General features: G+C 35.8%; 1 protein-coding gene across 2 annotated transcripts in view; it reads left to right on the top strand.

Annotated features, from left to right (window-relative positions):
• FAM120B (family with sequence similarity 120 member B) overlaps positions 1–18,704 on the top strand; it is a 50,437-nt gene that overhangs the window by 16,767 nt on the left and 14,966 nt on the right. For both annotated transcript variants that reach the window (XM_086745072.1, XM_086745071.1), the window contains 2 exons: positions 3,299–3,471; positions 7,126–7,218. In XM_086745072.1, coding sequence (XP_086601198.1) covers positions 3,299–3,471; positions 7,126–7,218 — 266 coding nt within the window. The remainder of the gene's footprint in view (positions 1–3,298; positions 3,472–7,125; positions 7,219–18,704) is intronic.

Here is an 18,704-nt window from a genome sequence, read left to right as displayed (position 1 = left end):
TAAAATGAAGTATCACATCCTAAAGGCTGTAAGATGATAGCTTAAAATATATTTAAAATATAATGCGTATGTATTTTTCTTGAGAGACAGTCTTCTGAATTAGCATCTGCGCTTGCTTGCATTCTCTGTCGCTCGTTTTCCCTTCTGGAATGTTTGCTTTCAATTGAATGATTGTGATCATGATGTTTCCCACATATTGACAGAACAGCACTTAAATTGATAGAAAATGTTCCTGAGACGTGAATTTTGTTAGAAGATTTGTGGTCAAACAAAATACTGTTTAACATCCATATCTTGTGAACATAGTGGATCTATTTGATACATGTACAGTTTATATGGAACAGAGGAAGTTTTAAAGCCTTTGCTGGAAATGTATGGATTCTGCTTTTCATTTCTGAAAATGTTTAAGATATTGTAGCTTCATACCACAGGAGTTTGGATGTATTTTCAGTATTCTAATCATTGCATTTTACAGGACTGTGTCATGAATAAGCTTATGTTCAAAATGCTGTTTCTGGAATGCTTCTTTAATGGTCAGATTTAATTGGCATTTGGGTTTGTGGGATCTTTAAAATTTGCCACAGTTGTTGACAAGTTATTGTTGAGTGTTCCTAGCAAGTACATTTTTATAAACTTACTTTTATTGCTCAGTATTTACCTGAGCGTGTAAAATGATGAAGTGTTAAAGTTCTGTTACTGGTGTTATAAAATGAAATTTCAGTAGTCGTTACTTAAAATATACATGAACAGTTAATATTATATATTTATATCTACATACATAGTGAGTACATGTTTTAAGTTGGTATGAATGTGAGGATAACCTTTGTATAAGCCTTGAGCTCAACGATATCATAGTATTAATGCATTCCACAACTTTTGCATGCATTGCGTATTCATAAATCAGTTATTGAAGTTCAAACAAATTAAATAAATATTTGTGTTCCCTTGAAGTGCTCTTGTTTATCATGATGCTTTCTATAAGACAGTGTCTTTAAATGTGTGAGTGAAAAGGAAAAGTATAATTCAATCAGTGCATTTTCTCTTAACTTCTCCTCCCTATTCAAGTAAATTTCTCTCTTCCAGAAATGTTTACTAATTGCTCTAAAGTGTGTAATGAGGATATAACTAGAGAAGATTGGGGGTTCTACTGTATGTGAATCTTAGGTCTGTTGTTAACTGTACGCATGATGGGAGAGTCATTAAACTTCAGTGTATTTGTTTCTTTGTTTTACTTATCTTTCATTTAAGAGTTAATATAATGTCTCACTCTAGGGTATTACATGGAATTTAATTACTTGTAGAAGAGATCCTTTCAGAAAAATAATGCTTTTGGTTGGCATGTTCCAAAAGGAGATAGCGTCAATTTTTCTTTCCCAGAGTAAATAACTCATAATTCATCACTACCTCTTTTTCCCAGGCACAAGTAGATGCTGTTTCTGAAAGTATAACATATTGTTTATGGAAGAGATGTCTTGAATTTTTTTTGTTGAGCTCTCTCGATATAGATTTGTAATCTTGATTATTGATGTAGTTCATGGTTTTACTCTGAAGAAAGAAGAAATTCTATTATTAGGTATACCCCTGGATGCAGTTCATTTAAAAAAAAAAAAAAAAAGCCTGTACAGATGGAAAGAGTGCTTTCCTTTAACTGATTCTTGGCATATCTTTTCATATGCAGGGGATGGGGAACCTTCTGGAAAGCAGAAACCATCAAACTATTTGAGTTTACCCATACAAAAATTGTCTCACATATTGGTCAGAAAAGTTGACTTTATTTTGGTTTTATGCATGTAATATTTGCTTTTCTTCCTGGAAGTCAGTCTCTGCTGTTCTTTTTTTTTCTTAAGGCGGTACTTACCAATATCAAAAACAAAAATCTGGGTTTTATTGTGGTATCTGTACTGGCCCGCTCAGTACCAATGTTGTGTTGTCATTAACCTGCATTTCTAAGTCCAGTCAAGCAACTGGCATTTTTATAAATATATTTCCCTACAAAATAAGGTTAGAAACTTACAGATGATATTATAGTAGTTCTTTACATGGTTAAAACTTTTGAAGGGAGAGTTAGTCTTAAAAATAGTAAAAGAGACATCCACCAGGGGGATGGAGAAAGAAAATACTCACTTTTCTTCTAGTTTCCCCCTCTCCAAAGAATTAGTACCATTTGGTTAATGGGCTTTCTTGGCCAAATAAACATTGTCTATGTAGATTTCAGCACCTTGTCACTTTAACCATTTATTATCACCAGTGTTCCTAACTGGACTGCAGCTGCTGCCTGTCACACAAAAAAGGAAGAGGTGTTACCAAATGTAGCTTAATTAGTCCACATTTAAAATTCACACCTCGTTTTATTTAACTACAGAAGCAGCAGTACTTTATGGGAGGATTCTGTCTTTGGTTTGGATTCTTAGGCATAACTAGTTAGCTGTTCTGTTATTTCACCTGCATTAGTGTTTATTTTGATAATGGATTAAATGTAATTTAAATGGAGAACAAATTTTACATTAGTTCACACATGTCACAAATTGGGAGATCACAACATGAGGTAAATATTAAGGATTTAGAGACCAGGATGAATGATACTATAGAAAGTCTGGAAAGATACATTATACATAACTGATGACAGTTCTTTTGTGTGTGTTTGCAACAGCGTTTCATACAGTAGCCTAGGAAGCACAAAATACCAGAAAGCCTTGGTTTTTGTTCTCAAACTGGAACCTTCTGCAGAGGAATCATACCAGTACAGTGTTTTGTGGAGAATGCGTGTTTGCCAGCAAACAGCATAGGTGACCAGTTTGTTCATTAAAACAGGTGATTATAAGGGAGATAATGCAAGGGTCCTTCAAGGACTCCTGATAAACTAATGCTAGGAGAGAGACAGAGAGAGAAGAAACAGATATGGTTGCTTTCTGCTGAATCACTATTTTATGACGAAGCTAACCTCACTTAATGCTGTGGATCCCTAAGGGAAAGGGCATACTTGTAGGCAAACTTTGTTCTTGCAAAGGGTAAAAAGCCTGTTGTCTCAAAGTTGTCTATATTGTTGTAACAATTGGATTCAGTCCACTCTATTTAAACATGCCTATATTCAATACAATTTGTTTAAATTACATGCCTTATTTTTTTCTGTTATTTTTTTTCTTTCAAAGGCCAAGTTCTGTTAAATACACTTTATTTTCATCTCTGTCATCCTTGCAAGTGCCAAGAGCAGGGATCACTTGTTTCCTTTCAGATTGTACTGAGGTAGGCATGTTTTATCTTGCTGCTGCCAAGATAAAATACTGGATTTCTTTTGTAGGTGGAGCACCTAATTTGAAAACACTGTGGTTTGCCAAAGGACCTGATGTGGAAAAGCAACGGTATAGTACCTTTCTGGCATGCTTCCACCTTCAGGACTGGATGGAAGAGTTCCAGGCTCTAGAAGCACCTGTTGCAGCATTCTGCTGCTTGCTGGCTTATCTTATGATGCAGGTAACTGGGACAGTTGCTTTTTCTTGAACTATCAGCCCTGATAGATGTGATTGACTAAGAAACTGTTTCTTGCTTGCCTGTGCTGGATTTTTTCTCTTAATCTTTATTGTAGGCATAGTTGATAAAATATAATAGTACTGCATTACAGGATTTTTAATTACTCCATTTAACATGCATCATCCTGTTCAAGAAACGTGGGTTTTTTTAGTAGTTAATCATAACTTTCACATGCCCCTGACAAAGCCCCTTGGGCAGTTTAACAGAGAGAGTATAAACTGAGGGATTTCCTCTGCTTTTTGGGACCTGTTTGCAAATTAAAGCTTCGCTTTTTGTGTTTCCCTTGTGGCATCAGAAGAAGATATTCCCTTGGTGACTATACAGGCTGTGCAAACAGACAGTATAAATATTTAGTCAGCTCTCACTACTTCTTCACAGCATCTTGTCAATCTACTCAGTTTCAAGCCAGAATTGAGGATATGGCTCTTCTCATTAAATTCTGAGTAATAGTGGGTCATTAGGCAGCAGTTCTGTTATAATTCCAAACATTTGACAGCCTGCCGACTACCTTAATTGTAATAAAAGGTAACACAAGATTATATACAATATTGCTTCATTATTTACATTTCTCTTAGTTATTTAATATATTGTCTGTACTTGCCACCTTTCAAATGCTGATCTCAGAAGCAGATTTTCATCTCTGAGGATGAGAAAATTATAATGCATTTGTCTTTTGTTTTGGGACTTTGCTCAATAACAGATTTATACTGGTGGGAGATACATGAGAACAAGATCTCTCTGACTTTTCCTTTCTTTTTCCTTCATATATGTTTGCTCAGACTTAGATGATGCATTGAGGAAGTACATATGGAAATTATACAAATGATCCCTATTTATCTATTTTCACTGTTTCACTTATTTATTTTGCTATCCTGTATACCCTTTCATAGCGGGTTACTAAATTATTTGAGAAGGGTTTCTTTAGTGGGATTAAGAAGAGTAGTAACGGGACAGAACACCTACAGAAATGTGGATTTACTGAGCCTTGATCACAGCATGTTAATAAAATGGCAAAAATGCTTATTGGGAATATGGTTTTCAGAATTTCTTATCCAATGGCTAATGTTAAAAACAGATGAAAACAGTTTTGCAGCTCTAGTTTTCAACAAGAATAATAGCAGAGAGATCATGCAGAGGGCTTAGTTTGATGGAAGGTTTTTCATGGCAGTACCAGTTTCTCAACACCTATCCTGTCTTCCTGCTTCTCTTCTGCCCTCTGAGTTGCACTAATACATTCTATCCTGTGAACCAGACTGGGGAATTGATTTGAATTAAAATATCTTTCATTGCTGAGTTGTATTAAACTTTGGTGAGTTCTCTGATATTGTCCATTTGTTTTCTTGGGGTGTGTGAGAGGAAAACATGAGAGCAAGAGTGGCAGCAACCATGCTTTGAGCTGTCCATACTGCTTCTATTTGTTTGAGCAATTGTAGGTTGCTTTGAAGCAAGCTAACATCATTTCCTTCAGCTCATATGAGGGAGAAATAAATTTCTTAAAAATTTAGTTACTTATCATTTAATCTAACCTAAAACTTAGGTTTTTTTTCAGGAAACAGCGTACTGAGGAACCCATGTGACTTCCTCAAAATTTATATGCAAGTATTTAATGAAAACTTCAGATGCTTTTCTTTTTTTTAAAGTGAGAAAAAATTTCAAATAAGCGAATCTTAACTATGTAAAGAAAGAAGCGTAATCTTTTCAGTGAGAGTACTTTCCAAATATCCTCAAAATTAAGAACAAAAATAGTGAAAAAATTACAAAATAATAGGTCTGTCTTTAAAGTTGGGGAAAGGAGTGAATGAGTTCAAATATCAAACTGTGGAGGCTCCAGAAAAAGAGGAAATTTCAAGCTATTCAAGATATTTCAAGATATTCGTAAGCATTTTGGCTGATCTGCTCTGTCAGGGGCATTTCCTTGCTGTTGTACTTGCAAACAATCTTTGATTTACTTTTCTTAGGACAAAACTGTGCAAGTATTAAGAGTTGTTTTGTAGGTGAAAGTCACTTTTGCTGTTAGTGCAATGTATAAAATGTGCAGGTTTAGTAAACCTCTCTTGTCGCCATCTTGTTGCCACAAAGGCGACACCTGACTTGAAGTACAAGGTAAAGTAGGGCCGTTATCAGATCTTAGCAGGCAGGTGCTGTTAATGAGTACCAAGGAGCATTTTGAAAGCTTAAAACTTTTCTGATATCCCTCACATTCTTGTGCTTTATGCAAGTTTTAACAGCATCATAAAGGGGAAAGTATTTTGCAGTGGGACCAGCAGCAAGGCTTGATTTAGGAAAAAAAAAAAAGAAGAAGAAGAAGAAAAAGAAATTCTCAGTAGTGGTTAAATAATTTTTACCTTGAGGAGGAAAGAATGAGTTACTCCTTCTAAACAAATAAATGAATTAAGTAATTATAGATGGCTCCTTAGTGGGTTTTTTTCCTTTTTCTATTGACTCACATAAATAGTTTTTTGTTAATTTTTCTCTCCTTCATTTTTTTCTGTCACTTTTTGGTTTTTAATAAGTCTTAATAGAAACTCTTAATGAATTGAAATGGGATGTACTCAACATTCCTCGAAAATCAATCTGTTAAAAGAAGGGCAGTGCAGGGTTTTAGGCAGCCTTTTAACTGCATTGTAAGCCCACAATGCACGTTTTCACACTTTGGAAGAGAAATCTTCCCTTAAGTTCCAATTGATAAAGAATTGTAATGCTTTATAGATCTCGCTTAGAACCCTTTTTATGGCCTCAACATTTGTAATGGGTATTTGGTCTTGGTGCACATGTATAATCTATAGTGTTCTTAAAAGAGGAAGTTAGCACTCAAAACTGAACTGGTACTGTCAGGGAATCAGCTCAGCTAGTCTAGAGGTGCTGTCCCTCTGAGGTCACCATGTGACTTTATAGAATTTACAGAAAATCCCGCCACTCTCCATTTTCTGATACAAGTATTAGAGTGAACTGTTACATGAATTTAGAATTTTCCATTATGTTTTCTGACTTGAACATTTTAGGTCTAGTTTTCTTATAGTTTTGAGTTCTTCCCCATTCAATATGTAACCTAAAAGCAAAAAAGAATCCAAATACATTTTGTTAAATCCTGAGATGTAGGTTCAAATAAGGAATTGAAATACTTTAGATTATTTTTAAAGTTTCCAGCAGATAACCATCTAAATATTTGAAAGAAGTCCTAGTAGTAATCACATCTGTGGCTCATTGAGATTATTTTTATTCTGGGTCTTGATTATAAAGCAATTAATTTTTTTTTTTTTTTACTATGTTTAGTGTTATGGAGACGAAGAAATTTCCTATTATTAAGAAACTCCAAGGGAAGAGGAGAGGGGAATACGTTAAGGGTGGGCATTTTGTTTGGTGTGTGGAAATCCGCATATGTACACTATACATGGGTATTGGGGTATGCACTTCGTTCAAGTTGTGAAAGTATTTTGTTCCCTTTAAGTGTCTTTTCCTAGACAATGCATTCATGGTGGTCATAACTTCATGAGGCCATTGATTTAAGTTTGATGTGCCATGATCAAGAGGAGCCAATTTTCAGAAAGTTCCTCCTCAGAGCCTTCAGATAATGTGTTATTTTTTAATCTGTTTTAGGTCAGTAGCCTGTCTCTGGAGGACTTAAGTGCATTTGTGGCAGTCATTCTCTGCCTCAAAGGGAAGTCAGCTCCTCAACTGGCAGGTTTGCAGGTATGGACTGGAATAATTGAGCAACATAAAATGTTCATGGTAATTTGGGGATAAATATTTTTTGGGGAAAATTCTTCTACACTAAGTTTTTTTTTTTCCAATACAGGAACTGAGGGTCATAGTCAGTATATAGGCTTTTAATGTTCTGCAGTTCATGTGAATACTTAGAAAGGACATTTTCTAGTGGTTGCAGTCCTAGAGTAAGTCTCAGATTTCTTCCAGACTTCCAGCTGATGGCAGATTTGTAATGGTGAATCCTGTCTTGCAACATTGCTTCATTCTTTTTTCCTGAGGAGGATAGAATTTTGGGACATAATTTGTATGAGAATCACTACATTAAATAAAGTTTAGCATTACTGCTTGTAGGAGAACATAAACATAACATAAACCTAACCAGAAAAAAATGCTTTATTACCTAATATGACCCACTGTAGTGAAGACCTTTTGGATCACACTATTCTGTAATTATTCAGTTCTTTTAAAAATGTTTGTATACTGTCTGCAAATCTGTTTTTTTTTCTTTCCTATCTTCTTGAATGCATGTGTGAAAAGCAGGTTGTTAGATGGTTTTTGCAGTAGAACCATCTAAATAGTTCTTATATATCTAATTATACAAGAGTATTTTCAATCTCATAGCTTGAGATTGTATTTCAAGTATTAGTAGTGTATGGCACAGACTGCACATGTCAATAGCTATTTGAGTTGTGGGTTTTCTTAAAAGTAAGGAGGAAAGTGTTAGAAATGGTTAGAAGGGTTAGAAGATTCCAACTCAGAATTACTTAAACTGTTTTTACTCATTACTGTGAGTTTTACAAAATTGAATTATACTATTATTTTAATAGATGGTAAATAGGTTATCATTAGTAAATAGCTTAATTTTCTAGGTGTTTGTGTTTAAAATCAGTGGAGGATTCAAGTGCAATGACTTACACTAGTACATAGCTAATTAATATATGGCTTTTATAGTAGGAAAGTAGAAGAACAGAGTTTAATCTGTTTACCATACTTTTTCTTCTCCACTGAGGAGTCAAACATGATCCCTAGCAGCAATTTAAGAACTTCCAAGGAAGTTATGTTAAAGTTAGCATCTGCAAAATTTTATGATAATGTTTACTCATTTGAATTTCAGACGTAACACTATATTATTATTTTAAATGTAGAAAAAGTGTTTACTCCTTGTAAACCGTTCTGTGAAGACCACTGATTTGGTTTTAAAAATTGCTTTGGTTCTGCAAAAAGTCCATTAGCAAATATGTTTCAGCAGAAGACGACTTAACTTTCACTGTGAAGTATGAGAGAAAATATAAATAGAGCCAGCTCTTCTCATAGGATGAAGAGGTCTTTTCAGCCTTCATTTTCAAGTCTGCTTTCTGATATGCTGTCCGTACTTCATAGTTAATGAGATCCATAAATCAGCAAATTTATGAAACAGACATGTCCATGGTTTGAATAAAGTGGGTTAAAGCCATAAAAAATATAGTTTGTCTCGTGCTGAAAGAAAGTGGGCTGTGGACATATAACTGTAATCCACATTAAATTGTTACTTTCTGAGAATAACATGATGTTTATACATGAAGATTTGATTATTTTGCAAGATCAGTGGTTTCAAAATACCAAAATGTGCACACGATAGAGAAGATATTTTATACGTTCTTTTTCTCTAAGTTTTTTCTAGTTTCCTTGTGCCCCCTTATATGGTAGATTAACATTCTGCTTTGCCCAGGCTTCCCATAGAGCTTATACATAAGGTCAGAATTAAATTTTGGACCCCAGGTTGCCTGTTTCCCTTCTTTCTGTTTTGATCTGGTGTGTGGTTTTGGCAGAAAGCCCAGAGAGCCATCAGTCTGACTTTGAGGCCATTGTAGAGAAAAAGAGGCACCAGCAGTCATGCTTGCAGTCTTGTTTCTTGTGTTGTGTTGGCCCTGGTTGTTTACAAGTGCAATTATAGATAATCTTTCACCTGTAATGTATGTAAAACACTGTCCAAACAGGAGAGGCTGTAGTGAATTCTAAACAGAAATACATTTCTGCTAAGATTTCTCTATGTGAATATATGAAAAAAAATTGTATTGGAGGTGGAAAGTTGTGAATCACATCTCTTCTGAACATTGTAGCCAAAAATGAGATAGGAACATTTGGTTAAAAAGGAAATATATTTGGAAATTGGTAGATTAAACTTGCGTACTGTTAAATGCTTTTAAAAGTGAAACGTGCATCAGAAAATACAAACTCGAAGTTAGTAGCAGATGCCTGGGTGGACATACATACACATCACTTACTGCTGGAATTCATGGCATTCGCAAGGTCTTTATAACTTTGCCATAAGATATCCAGTTATGCCAGAATATCTACTTTGGAGTACTTACATCTTTTGTGCAACTTGTAAAAGGAGCAGTGTGGCTGTGTATGAAGTGTAAGAAAGTCACATACTGAAGTGTATTCCTTCAATTTTTCAAGTGCTTTTAAATAACTACTTAAAAAGTATTACTGATATGAAATCAGCGCAGTCATTTTGGATCTTAAATTATAAGCTCCAGAGAGTCTTTGCAATTTGATTGCAAATGAACTTTCACAAAATACATATTAAATGTTACTTCATTAGCTTTTGGAATTATTAAAAAAAAATACTCAGCAAACTAGTTAACTATTTCACAGGCAGAAGTAGCTTTAGCAAGAATTGTAATTGCATGGACCCTTTGAATATTTTCCATTGTACAGTGTCATGAAAGCAGAATTATCTTGGTAATAGTATTATAGCAACATTACATAATATATTTTTATCTGAATATTTTCTGAGGGATATTTAGCCACATGCATGCAGAAAAGCAGTGTGTTTTAGGGTAGTGTGTAAGTATCTTGGTTAGGATCCTGCAACTTTCAGACGGATGGTGCTAAATCTATGCTGTATTTTTAAACTCAGTATTCCTTCTCCCTTGTCATATGGACAGAAAAGCATAAATAATACTCAGATTCTGAACATTCCAGAATTTAAATCTTCTGACCTATTTGGCAAGCAAAGATACATTTGTTAACACAATTAGGTGTGATGCTTTTCAGACAGACTCCAAACAGGCTTTATGAGTTATGTTTTTCAAAATATAATTGTTTTAAAAAAATTCTTACTCCTCCAGGGAGTGTATGTTTATTGTGCCTGTGTGACTGTCTCCTAATAAATATTTACCTGAAGTCTAACTGGATTGAGGAAAACATAAAATACAAGTAGGAATATTGTAAAGATCTCAAATGTAAACCTCTCTCACATACTTAGGACCTGCTTCTTTGATGTATGTTGGTATTAACTAAAGTGGAATTTGAGTGTATTCCCAAATGCTTTACTGAATCAGGGCTTTATATTCCCACTAAATTTGCATCTGTCAAAAGTGTGTTTAAAATGATACGTGAGATTGTTACTGGCAGGGAATGGAGAACAGGGGGGATTGAGGTAGTTTATTGATCTTGGTATTGCTTCCCAGCCCATTCTCTCATCTGCAGTCTTCAGGTTTTCTCAGTGTTCTGGACTAATCTGGACAAAAGTCAGCAATATGGGATGTGATTGCAAGCTCAGATCAGTTCAGTCTCTGTTCAACCTCAGAAATACAACTTTTTTTTCTCATTTCTTCAAGATAGTATTAAATTAACTAATCCAAATGGAAACACTTTTAAGTCTTCCAGCAGCTAAATTTGGTTTAAAACATTAAAAAAAAAATTACATGATTAATCGAGAGTAAGTTGCATCAAATGAATGATCATAAATGAACCTGCTTATATTAACTCTGTATATTAAGGCTGAACGTATTCAGGCTTCCATACTCTACCATTCTCTTAATAACTGTGTTTTGGCTTCCCAAGCCTGCATGCCTAGTTCAGTGTCGCAGAACCTGTTTATTTTCTCTAATGACTTTGAAGTGGTGAGTATGGATCCCCTGTTCTGTTACTGAGAGTGAAATATTGCATCTGCATAGATCAAGCATTACTGCAAATACAATTATATCTCAGGAAGTAAAGTTAGTCACTGTTTTACAGTATTTTTTAAAAGTCCCATTTTTAAATCTGTTGCTATTTTCATAATAATCTTTTGAAGTTCTGAAGAAATTCAAGTTTTCTTGGTCCTGTTGCATGGACAACTGGCTCTACCTTTCTTTGTTGCTGTTGGATCATAAACATATTTTAAAAAAACTTTCTTAGGTTAACATTCCAGACAGGTCAACTTTCAGACAGGATTGCTGTTCTGCCCCACTCTCCCTCATTTTCTTCTTTACCAAGTTGGGTATATTTATTAGTATGAGAATCTGTTATGCTGAATATTTTTTACATTTGACATAAGCTCCAGTGTCAGAATTCACTTAACTGCATGAATTCTTTTATATGTCACTGCCACAAATACAAACCCCGGCATAGCTAGATCAGCTCTTCTACCTTCTGAGAGAAATGCATTAATTTAGTTGGATGCAGTTTGCTTACGGAGAAAACCTTGAGCAAGATTTTGAAAAAGAGCCTTAAACTAGAGAATTAATATCTCTTTTTGTGGAAGATGATCTTGTATTTTTGTGCATAATTGTATGAATTTGCTCTGCTTTTCTGTGAGTTTTCCCCTTTACTGCCATGTAACTCATTAGCAAGGTTTCAACAGCAAGGAAGTAAGAGCAATGTTTCAATTATACAATGCTTTTAGGCTCTATGCAGCATAAAGAATTTTTCATGATGTTTAAGGTAAAAGACACTCTGGAATTTCAGATAACAAAATTACTGTTAATTTTTAATCCATGCTCAGTAATACTGCAGAAGGTGACATGTAGTCATTGGTAGTGAGAGTAATAAACTTCTCCCAAAATACTATGCAAACCGATAGCTTTGAAAATGTCCGAGATAACGTATTACAGAGAGGGAAAATAATAATTTCTGGTATCAACTGACATTTTCCTGCCAAGCTTGTATTGGTCAAAGTGTACGTTTACTCATGAGATAAATAGTTTTCACTGCCTTGCATATTGTATGGTAGAAAGAACAAGCACTACGTGAGGGTTGGAGGTGGTGTTTGCATGGCATAGGTGGGGTTGTTCTCCAATGCCTTTAAGGGCTGACCTGTGTCCCCGCGGGGCAGGTGACATGCAGGGACTGGAGCCGGGGAGGGAAGGGAGCGTGCCGTCAGGAAGCGATGGCACGCGTGCACCTGCCTGTCATCTGCTCTGGGTTGCCTGCACCTGCCTGTGTGCCCCTGTCACGCCTGAGCAGGAATGCAAGCTGCACATCTGCCTAGGCTTTCCCTGGAGAAGCAGATGGCTACTTCGGAGAAGCAAAAATGTTTTCTGAAATCACTTAATGGGCCGTTTATAGCTGGATGGAGAAAGAAGATAAAACAAGCCTTTAGGCATGTGGTTACATTGCTTTGTAGGATGTACTGGAATTTTTCAATTTACTGTAGTAGAAATGTTCATCTTAAAGATATCAGAAACAGCAAGGCTGACAAAGAACTGATTTGTTCCCTTTCTTTTCATGTGTATTCTTGATTGACATTATCATTGTCCAGGGGTTAAAAGTCAAGATGGTGGCAGTTCCTATCTGTTGCTTCCTCTATGACTTTGGTCAAGTTGTTCAGTTCTTTCTTGTATTTTAGTTCTTACTTGTAACATTCATGCACCAGTACTCTCAATAATAGAAGTTCTTTAGCCAAAAGTACTGTATGAATGTGAATTTTAAATATATTCTTAACATTAATATTGATGTCGCACATATATTCTCTTCCCCTTCACCTTTATTTTGGGATTATTTCATGTGACGTTCACTGAACAGTAGCTGAGATGCAGTTAAAGGAGCTTTTTGTAAAGAAATGGAGCTGTGTTAAGAGACAAGTGATGTGCGTACATTATAATGTCCCTTACCAGCATTATATCTTTGCACTTCAAGACGGCATCACTTGTTAAGACAATTTTATCTTAATGTTATACGTGAGGAAACAACACACAGGGTCAATAAACACCAGATGTGTAAAGGTGGTTGTGTGTTACTTCGAAACAAAATTAGTAATTTATGGGGAGATTTAGTTAGTTGTTTAGGAATCTACTCAGCGTGCCTAGTGTCACACCAGCACTAGTAGGAAGCATATGCACATTAACTAAAAAGGTATATTACATTCAGCTAGGCTGCTATATATTCCCTTGATAGATGTAAAAGAAGAGACATTCAGTTCCTTGCCAAACACAAAATTATGTATGTGTGGGTTTTAGCAAGGGCAGTTAATGCACACCTAATCATCTCCTGTTTAGCGATAGTTTTCTGTTTACTTTCTGTGTACATGATACAGAAATACGTCTTGGCAGAAAATATTTCTATGCTAGAACTGAAGTTCTGCAAGTTCCTACTGAAGTCAGTGAGGGCAACTACTGAATTTTATAGAAGCACAACTATGCCAATACACTTTTGAAAAAACATCCGCCAGTCTGCTCGGTGTTATTTACTTTTTAGCAAAATTATACAATTGTGTGTTGTATTTCTACTTTGAGGTTTCAATACAACAGAGGCATACTTCAGTCTAGCAACAATGGCAAGTAATGTTTTTCAGTTATAGGAGGCTGAAAGTGTAGCAGTTCTGCAGGAAGTTTATTTTGGCACAACACCTTGTGCCAAAAAAAAAGGTACCTTTTTTTTTTTAAAATGGCTGTGGATCAGTTCCTGAGGCTGGAAAGTCAGTGAATGCTTATTTCGTCAGCAAAGCGCCTGCAGAATCCAATGCTGGCTGAAGTGCTGAGATCCCAAAGTTTTGCTTGTTAGAAAGTATGCATTTTCTTTCAAACAGCATTCTTCTCTGTGTTAAGTACACCTTTAGAAATGGCCAAGTCACTCTCACATAAACTGTTTCCCTGTTTGTATTCAATTTGCTCTGACATAGTGCTGATGAAAGAAAATGTAAAATATTACAGGTAAATAATGTTATTTTCTTTAAAACCTTTATTTGTCGTCAGTTCTTGAATAGCTCAGAAGACCATCTTTATGCAAGAGCAGTGTACACCAAACAAGAATTCTCTAATTTCACTGTATGTGTTCATCTAAACTACAGCATAGGGTTGATGTTCTTGTGCTGAAATGTAGCAACTTTCAACCAGTGTGTGGCAGTTTTCCGTTCCAAAAAAAATAGGTGTTCTGGAAGTTGATACTCTTTTGCAGCTTAATTACAAATCAGTCCACAGTGTCTTGAACGTACCTGATCACAGGTTGCAGGTTGGCAGCTCCTTTCATAGGTTATCTGAGATACTGCTGTGTTGATTCATAATTTGGTTTGTCTTGGACCTTGGGATTGTCATGAAATAGAAGCAGACCAGTTCTTCCTTTCTTCCTCAACCTGTGGACTTAACACCTGGAAAATTCCTTAGCCAGAACGGTTTACTTTGGACCACATCACTTCAAAAGGTGAACTGTAGTATCAGCAATCTTATTGTGCAGCTGCTTTGCAATACAAAGAAACCCTAGGATTTAAAAAAAGCCCAAAACCAACAAAACCTATATTGCACTAGCAAACAGTATTTTTCCTCCTGGAATTCTCTATACTAACCATCTTGGTTCAGTGAACTTCTGAAGTTCACTAGTCTTTCTGTTGGTTTCAGTGGCAAAAAGATCAGGCCCTTAAAAAGCATGTACCCAAAACAGCTTAAGAGAGGGAATGGTCATACATTAGGACAATTAAATAGATCTTGAACATCTAGTCTGACTCTGGGGAGGGAAAAAATCCAAAACTAATTTTTAAGCTTGGCTAATTAAGCCTTGGACAGTTTTAGCAGTGAACTCCCACCTATCAAAATGTATTTGTTGTTACAGTGATGTCTTAATCCATTACAATGGTTTCACAGTACACTGAAAAAAATGCCCCTAAGGTAAGCAACCAGATAGCAGCACGCTGGGCAGTTGCATGCCTAACCAGTTATCATTTACCCATGTAGTCTGCCGCTGTGAAAGGACGCTGCATTAGCACAGGTAGCCCAGTAGTCGTGTTGGTGGCAGAATTTTTACTCCTAAAACTTTGTTCCATGGACCAGTCCTGTGATTAAAAAAAGGGAAAGGGCTGGGGTGAGGTGTGGATAAGGACTTTAGATCAGGAGTAGGGTCAGGATGCAGCCCCTGATTTTAAAGATTTTGGTAAAAGAGCTGGTCAGTGTGGAGTAGAACACAGAGATATATGTGGAGTGTGAGAAAGTAAAGGAGTGGAAGAAGTTTGATCTCTGAAGGCTTAACAATTAAAAGTTACTGGAACTAAGAGAAGGAAGTGACCTTTTGTATATTTTTAAAATTTTTCTCGATGTCCCCTAATAACTTTTGAATATGTTGGCTGATTTCAGCCACGTTTGACAGAGATGTAGGAGTCTGAGAGAAATAAGTTACTGCTAATGGTTTTAAATAGACAGCTGAGGAGAAGGGGAAGGCACTCTAAATTGCCCAACAGGAGGAAGCTTTAATGTGACATCACATTATTAGGGCATCCGTGTGAGAGGGAGACATTGCTACAGGCATGGGAAAAAAATTCTAATAATTACTGAACCATTTCAGATGCCAGTGACATGGCACATACAGGAGCCCATCAGTTGCTGGTGTAGATGTACCAGGAGTCTGAAAAGCTTTGTTAGTTGCAAGGCAAACTAATACTTCTAACTAAACCAATACTTCCCCTTCTCATAATTCCACAACAGTTAACTAATATATGGAAAGAAAAAAAAAAAAAAGAAAGAAAGAAAATGTGATCATAAGAGTTTGCAGAGTCCCAAAGAAACAAAATATATTTTGCTACCAAGTAAATCCAATATTATCTAGATGAGGGAAAGGTCAGGAGGTTCAAAGATAAGTATGTCACCAAAAGCACGAGCACATATTTAAGACAGTAAAAATTAAAATACTAACAAATCCATTCATTTTTATAGAAAGGATGTGGCTGCTGGCAGGGCTACAGTCAGATGGTTAGCCTGATGACTGTGACTTAAAATGTGAATGTTCTGTAACACTATTTTAAACTGGTGATTTTCATCATCACAGAAATGTCATTTGTGCTGGATTTTATTGTAGATATGTTTAAGAGCTTTGATAAAGGCCAATATTTTTAAAAATTAAACAGGACATGAGAAGCATGAAGGAGAACTGAAGGAGATTTTTATCTGGTTGCAGATTGGTTAGCAGTAGTGTTTTCGTGGGGTTTTTTAGGGTGCTTAAAGGTAAAAGCAATTTTGAAGCTTTTTTTTAGGTTGACTTCACTGGAGTTATTGGCTTGATGTAAATAAAGAGAGGTATCATTTTACATCAAACTCCTGATAAAACCCAGTAAATAAACTTTCCTCAACATATAAACACTAAACAATTGGGTTGTTTACTGCTAAATATTTACCATGAAGCCTTAGAAGTGTTTAAAAACTGGTTTTTCTAGTTTCTATTGCAGCAGATGCCCTCACGAGATCTCTTTTCAATTTTCCTTTGCACACACCTTGTTTAAGCAGGAAGAGCTTAATTTAAGCCGTAATCTTTTATCAGAATAAACCTTAGTCCTGTTTACAAAATACTGCTGCTCCTCTCCCCGCTCAACTTGACAGGTCAAGGAAGCAGGTGATGTACTGCACTCCCAGCAGCCTGTTGCTGAACGCTGACTGATGGCAAGTAAACGTGCTATTTCACCAGCCCATCTCTGTAGGATAACGCTTCTGAAATTTACCACCATTGCACCAGTTTAGGTTAACTTTGCTCAAGAACAGAGCATATAGCTCCAGTGCACAGGGGTTTTAGCATCTTGTGACAGCTCACACTGGAAATTTATACTAATGGCTGGAGACAGGAAGATCTGGAATTCAAGAAATGACCCTGTCTTTTGGTTGAAATAATTTGTTTGGTGGTACTTTCCATTGCAGAAAATGTAACTTTAGTGAAGTTGTCATCAGTTGACAGTTTCTCTCTCTCTATTTGGAACACAATGTGCCTTACCTCTCCCAGGCCAAGCTAAGCCTTACTGTTTTCATGACAGGTTCCTGAGATAGGATCTACCCGCCTTTACTGCTCAAGCATAAATTGCCTGTGGTTAAATATTTGATCATTTAAGATACAGGTGAGTTTGAGGGTAGTAATGTATGAAGTAGTGTACTGATAACATACTGGCTCAGTTCAAGTGGATCTAAAAAGAACCAGCTAAACTAGGGAAGTACTCAGATTTTGATCACCATTACTTGAATTGCAGCAGTTTATTGCTTGGGTCAGATTTAATTGATTTTTAATTATTGTTCTTCAATTGATTAATTTTGGATAGAAATTAGCAAATACGAACCTGTCCTTGAGTGTTGTGTTTTCCTTTTTATAAACAGAAACAGGTATGTTCTTTTGAGGGTGGGTGGGGTGGGGAAGGAGGGAAAAAATACTTCATGTAATTTTAAAGATACTTCTTTTTAAATTTGTATTTCAAAATGTTAGCCGTAGTCTTCTATATTCAGCTCAACCACAGGAAGAACGTAACAGATTAGCAAAAAAAAATTGAAAGCATAAGAACAACTTTAACCTTGGTAACAATTATTAATAGAAATTTTTTTCATTGAAAAAGTGTATCACCAGAATGTTGTTGAAAATCCTACAAAAGGAACCAGTTCTTAAATGAAATGTATCATTTAGTGCATCGAGATACAGATGACGTGTAAAGTAGCGCAAGTAAAGAATTGTAAAATTATTATCTTACCTTTACATTTCTCCTTTCTAGAGAAAATTATTATCTTACCTTTACATTTCTCCTTTCTAGAAATTAAGATAGTGAGGTGACTTTGCCAGCAGGTACAGTTCTGGCCTTCACTTGTGTCTACTGACATCTGACATGTTCAGATACTTGCCCGCACCTTTCAAGTGCAGTAGAACCTATTCATTCTTTTAACAGAATTTGAATCCTCTGAACTCCACAGGGTAGAGTGGTGAAGAAGTTGTGGATTTTTTTAGTATGTTCTTGAAAATAGATTGTACAGCTTTCAAAGTGCATAGGATAAAGTTTACACCTATATTAAAAAAATCACTTGTCAATCCACAAAGAAGACTCAGAGGATTTGTAGTATTTCCTTAAAGCATAAAGGTATTTTTACATCCTGATAATTTTTACTATTATTTAATTAGATGTAATTTGAACTGGAAATTTGCATTTCGTACACAATATCCATGTATTTTTCTTCCTGTAAGTAAAAACTCTTCAGCAGGGTATATTCTCTGGGTCTAGATTTGCAAACTGCTCCTGTGAGCAAACCCTTTTTCTTCTTGCAAAGCCTCTTCCCGTTGTCAATGAGGATGTGCACAAGCACAGAGATCAGCTTGAACTTGTGGTCCACTTGCTAAATCCCTGTGTTTCTAGAGCAGAAAAAGGCATGATATGCGATAAGTCTATGATGATGGCTTTTCTAGCGAAGACATTTCTCAAATTGTTCGAAAAAAATATTGTACATTAGTGATGTAGCCATGTAGTGACGTAGCAGTGTAGCACTTCTCTTGCTCTTTTC

This window comes from Chlamydotis macqueenii, chromosome 3, assembly GCF_036417535.1.
Source record: "Chlamydotis macqueenii isolate bChlMac1 chromosome 3, bChlMac1.mat, whole genome shotgun sequence".
NCBI classification, from domain to species: domain Eukaryota; kingdom Metazoa; phylum Chordata; class Aves; order Otidiformes; family Otididae; genus Chlamydotis; species Chlamydotis macqueenii.
Note: the sequence above shows the minus strand (reverse complement) of the source record. Positions and strands in the feature narration are given on the sequence as shown.